The following is a 5,441-nucleotide window of genomic DNA, read 5'->3' as shown; positions in this document are numbered from 1 at the left end:
ATCGGCTCGTCTGTGTCTGGTTCTCTCTTGATTTCTGGAGCCATATCCTCACGGAGTTTACTCTCTTTCTAAATTTCTTGGTGTCCGTCCCTAGCTTTGTTGCCCTCATGTGTCTCTCTGGCCCTATCTGTCCATCCCTGTAGCTTCTGTCTGTCTGTCTACCTATCTAGGTACTATCTCTCTAATCAGTCATCTATACATATATCTAATCAATCACCTCTCTACCTGCCTGATCAGCCAGCCAGCCAGCCAGCCATCCATTCCATCCACCATCTCTCTACATCTTAGTGCCTTCCCGCCTCCCTGTCTGTGAGCCTCTGAGGCTCCTTCCACCCACCCTTGCCGCTGGACCCCCAGAGGGGCCCCACTCTCTTTTCCTCCATCATCTTCCATCAGACCCAGCCTTGATTTAAACCCAACTCCCTGATGAAGCATGCTCGGGGGAGGTGAGGGTTCCCGGACTCCGTGTGGCAGTGCCAGCCGTGCGTGGGCCCCCCCCCCCGAACCCCAGGCAGCAGGGCCTCCCCAGGCAGCAGGGCGTCCCGGCTCATTCAAGGAATCTTGTCGAAAGCCATTTCATTTGCTCCTCGCGGGACCCCAGCTTGGGTGAGGGCCAGGAGGTCTGCCCGGCAGATGAGAAACCAGAGCCAGGCAGACAGGGGGCTTCTCTGTGGGTACAAGGGCCCAGGGCCGGGGAGAGGAGCCGGGGTCTTGTCCTCCAGGCCCGTCTTGGACCCCGCCCCCGAAACCACAGTCACCGCCAGGCCACCCCTCCCCACCGGGGCTGAGCTGACCCCACAGCTGCCTCTGCGGCTGGCCTCAGAGGCCCACCCAGCCCTGCCCCGCCCAGCCAGACTGGCAGGGACAGATGCGTCCGGTGACAGGTGTCCCCGGCCTAAAGACACACTCAGGCCCCTTCTCCCAGAGCCCCCAGCGGCACCATCGCCACTCTGCCTCCTGTGTGGAGTCTTCTGTGTTCCCACCGGGACCGTCCTGTGACAGCTGCTGGACCCGTGCTGCGTGTTGTGTCACGTGGAGTCCCCTGGCCCACCCCACGGAACAGGGGCTCTCGTCCCCGTTTGACAGGAGCCTTCCACCCCAGCCCTACGGGCAGTCAGCCGCTTGTCAGAGCTCACGGCCGGGACCTGCCAGGCCGGCCTCCGGAAGCCGTGCCCTCTCCTGCCAGGCGTCCAGCCACCTGCCCCCCGCGCCCCCGACCAGCGCGGCGCAGAGCCAGGTCTGCTCGGTCGGAAGAGGGAGGGAGGCCTCGCAGGCACAGAGGCTGAGGGCCCACTGCTGCTTTGCCCTGATCCTTGGCAGGTGGTTCGCCCCTGAGTCTCACCTGCCCCACCTCTCCAGCAGGGGTGAACCGAGGGCCTGGGGGGAAAGGCCCCTCCTGGGCCAGCTCCCCTTCAAACCGCTCCAGAGCCTCCCTGACACTGCGTTCACAGGCAAACACTTGGCCGACGCTGAGCCAGCTCTAGGCTGGGACGAGGCGGCTGACAGGGCACAGACCGCGTCCAGAATCTCACAGTGATTAAGCCTTTAATCGTACATCACGATCTGTGCTAGTAAGAGAGACAATGGGTGCAGAGACAGCAGGGCTCAGCGGCGGGTGGGGGAGGAGTTCTGGAAGGAGCAGGAGAGCAGAAGAGAATCCGTGTCACTCACAGGGCCTGGCTCTGCCTGCCGGAGCCATAAGGAACAAGCGTTCTCCCTCCTCTACCCTGGAGATGTGAGCGCCTTGATCAGGCCCCATGCCCCGCCTGAAGCTTCTCTTTGCTGAGCTAAACAGTCACATCCACCCGCCTGATTCCTTTCCTCCAGCCTGTTCTTTGCAAGTGGCGCTTCAAAGGGTGCAGCTTCCAAAGCTCAGCACAGCTCTGCAGGGGGGTCTGAGCAGACAGAGAGGAGCAGTACCGTTCCCCTCCCCTGTCCTGGACACCACATCCCTGTTAATGCCTCCTAGGCGCTCCTTAGCTTTAGTTCACGTGAAGGTGCAGCTCTAAACCGACCTCAACTTGCTCGACTCACCAGATGACCCAGGGCTCTCACCCCCGCTGCACCCACAGCATCCCTGGCACCTCCAGATGTGGGCTGCTCTCCTGCACGCCTCTCCATCCAGCTGAGCTGGGCTAACCAAGCGTCGACTGTGCTTGTCTCCAAGCTTGTTTATGCCCTTGAGCTTGTCAAAATAATTACGTCATGTCATTAAATATTACTTAAAATGATGAAATGTGTAAGCGAAAGGAGACGGTTGTCCAGAAATAAGCTGACAGCTCTGAAAATACAGACATTTTGCTTTAAAATTGCTATTAAATTAGGTATCTGGCAGACAACTATAGGAGTGTGGGGGAGGAAGGGGGGCAAGGAGGATGCTGCTTTCAGCACCTGCCCGGGGGTGGGGTGGGGGGCGGGGGTGTCTCTGCGATCTGTCTTCACTTTAGAGAAACAAACTGAGGGCTGCAGGCGGGTGGTTCTCAAAGCGGGCTCCCTTCTGGCGGCATCCCGAGACCCTCTTAAAGAAACAAATCTCTGACCCCCAACCCCGACCTGCTGAGGGGGCAACCCACAGGGCAGGCTCAGCGCCTGAGTCTTCGCAAGCGCCCCCAGGGCTGCAGGTGCCCGGCGGTCAGAAGGGTAAATTGTGGGAGAGAAGCCCCCACTGGCCTGTGCAGGGCAGACCGGTACCCAAGGAAAAAGGCTCCGGCCTCAGCAGACCTGGATGTTGAGGAAATACGTAGATCCCGTGGGAGGGTCCTCACCTCGGCAGGCTTCGTCCGCCTATGGGGGAGCAGTCCGCTGCGCCCCCATGTTTCAGATGAGAGAGCCATGGGGCCATTCGGTGACTTGCCCGAGGTCCCAGCTCACGGGGCCGTGGCTCGGGGCCGGGGCTCCAGAGCTCTGCTCTCCCTGCTGAGCGGCCGTCTGTGGGTTTGCCGGCAGCTCTACCACGCGTGCAACGGGCCCGGCCTGTCGGTTCTCTGTCTCCTGCGCCACGACATCCTGGAATACTTCAGCGTCTACGGGACGGCCCTGAGCATGTGGGTGTCACTGATGGGTGAGTGGCCGCCCCCGGTAGCCCAGCCGCCCAGCCCTGCGCCCGGGACCTGGGCCCCCCGCCGCCCCCCCCGCGCTCAGCCCGCCGAGCCCGCCGACCGCCTCCCCGCCACCTCTCATCTCTGAGAGCCCCCTTCCTTACCCTGAGGTTCAGAGTGGTGCTCAGTCCGTGAAAAAGTAGGCGCAGCACCTAAGTGCCTTGATTCCCATTTTCCATAACCTTTTAAAATTGCACATTTAGTAAAGGCTTGTTTCGACGGACTGAGCAGAGGCGTACAGAGGAACAAAAGGAAGCGCTCGGCCCCCACCTTTCCCCCCGGAGAACCGCCGCTCGCGGTTCAGAGTTGGAGCCCCCAAGACTGTTCCTGAGGCTCACACACAGTTTTTAGCTCAGGTTTTTATGAAGATGGGACCATTCAAAACCACACGGTTCTGCAACTGTTTTCCACTTACTGTGGACTCGTGGCGGTATCAGGACGCACGGTCCCCGTTAGACGGGGGGACTCCCTGCTACGGGCGCAGGCCTGTGAAGGACCCAGATCTTTCTCGTATCCTAGCTGTGGTCTTTGTGTCTTCGTCCTAGTGGTCCCATGGGAGAGATTCATTCCCGGACACCCGCACATTGATCTCTGTGTTGGAGCAGCTTCCTGCCAGCCTAACCCAGGCTGCTCTGTCCACGGGAAAGCAGCAGCCTGCTTGTCCTTTAAAACCAGCTGCAATTCAGACCTTGGGGGGCCCAGGCTGGGCCACGGGGTCTCCCTGGCGGAGGGGACACCACACCCGGACCCCGAAGGGAGGGCCCCAGGGGGAGCAGCGGCCAGGAGGGGCACGGGAGGCCCCCACCTCACCCGACTCTCTCCCTGGCAGCACTGGCCGACTTCGATGAGCCCAAGCGGTCGACTTTAGTGATGTTTGGCGTCCTGACCATCGCTGTGCGGATCTACCATGACCGCTGGGGCTACGGGGTGTACTCGGGCCCCATCGGCACAGCCGTCCTCATCATCGCGGCCAAGTGGGTGCGTACTGTGCGAGCCCGACGGTCAGGGGCACCCTCCCCTGATGGTGACTCCTCCCCCTTGGGGTCTCCATCTACCTCCTGCCGCGTGGGTTGGCAGGCTGGACACAGGGCCTCAGCTAACACATAGAAAATGACCGTCGGGTGCCCCAGCCATGCAAACCTGGTTTGTTTTACGTCTGTACTCACTAGCTCTGGTGAGACCCCAGTTAAGACCCCAGTTACTTAACCTCTCTGCCTCAGTTTCCATATCTGTAAAGTGGGTGTTACAGTCCAGTACCTACCTCATAGGGTTGGTTCTCAGATTAACTGAGATAATGCGTCTTAAGGACTGGCACAGAACCTGGCTTCTAATGTGCTGAACTATTTATTATTGTCATTATTATTATTATTATTGAAGAGAATGGCCGGTTTAGAGATGCAGTATCAATTGCAAGTGGCCTGGGTTAATCTGGGAAGACGTCCTGGAGGGGCTGAGGCTTGAGCCTGGTTCACATGAAGAGGGAGGATGTGTGAGGCTGACCGGGTGATGGAGCTGCTCGTGAGCACGGAAGCGGCCTGAGCCAGACTGATGGCCCTTGGCTGGGCACCCAGGGGCCTGGCACCACGAGGCCTTCTACACGTGGTCCTCAGGCCTCCCCACACCCTCTGTCATAACAGGGCCCTCCTGGCTGCAAGGCCTGAAACCCACTCAGACTAGCCCAAGTGAAAGAGGGATGCTCAGGCAGGGTGCACCCAGGCATACTTCCTGGGCCCCCAGGGCAGGGAAGGAACTGAGCCTCGCAGGGACCAGAACAAAGCCCTGGGAAGCAGGAGGGCGGTTCTCAGGGGAAAGAGGTCAGGCTGGGCAGCTGGTGCAGAAGGTGCAGACTGGGGAGGGAAAATAAAGTTCTGGTGGTGAGCTTTCCAAACTCGCCCCACTCCTCTCTCCGCCCAGAGAGCGGAGGATTTAGTTTGCCAGTTGGTTGGTGAAGAAACCAAGGCTCAGAGGTCAGCAATTTAACAAGATGTCACGGCAGGACAAGCATGAAGCCAGGTCCTGACTCCAAGCAGAAGGGAAGGAGCCTCTTTCTCACCACATCTTGGGGAAGCCAAGCTGGCCCCGCGCTGACCCAGGAGGCCCCTCGGAGAGGGGCGGAAGTGTGCTGGGGTCTGACTTGTCTGGACCAGGAAGGGCCACGTTAATTAACATTCTGGAATGCGTAAACACAGAGCGCTCTCCGTGCTGATAATTCGCTCCCTCCCTGGCAGGAAGTGGGATAAAGGCTCCCTGAGTTGTGCCCTGGAAGGTTGCTCCTCCAGCAGACCTTGGCCGGGGCTGAATCTGGGCTGGATTCTAATTAGCCAGAAGAACGGTCACTCGCCA

General features: G+C 59.8%; 1 protein-coding gene across 1 annotated transcript in view; it reads left to right on the top strand.

Annotated features, from left to right (window-relative positions):
- The window catches only part of MYMK (myomaker, myoblast fusion factor), a 9,110-nt gene that overhangs the window by 1,565 nt on the left and 2,104 nt on the right, over positions 1–5,441 (top strand). The window contains exons 2-3 of the mRNA XM_007453076.1: positions 2,947–3,061; positions 3,928–4,076. Coding sequence (XP_007453138.1) covers positions 2,947–3,061; positions 3,928–4,076 — 264 coding nt within the window. The remainder of the gene's footprint in view (positions 1–2,946; positions 3,062–3,927; positions 4,077–5,441) is intronic.

Source organism: Lipotes vexillifer, unplaced genomic scaffold (assembly GCF_000442215.2).
Source record: "Lipotes vexillifer unplaced genomic scaffold, Lipotes_vexillifer_v1.1 scaffold149, whole genome shotgun sequence".
Taxonomy (NCBI): domain Eukaryota; kingdom Metazoa; phylum Chordata; class Mammalia; order Artiodactyla; family Lipotidae; genus Lipotes; species Lipotes vexillifer.
Note: the sequence above shows the minus strand (reverse complement) of the source record. Positions and strands in the feature narration are given on the sequence as shown.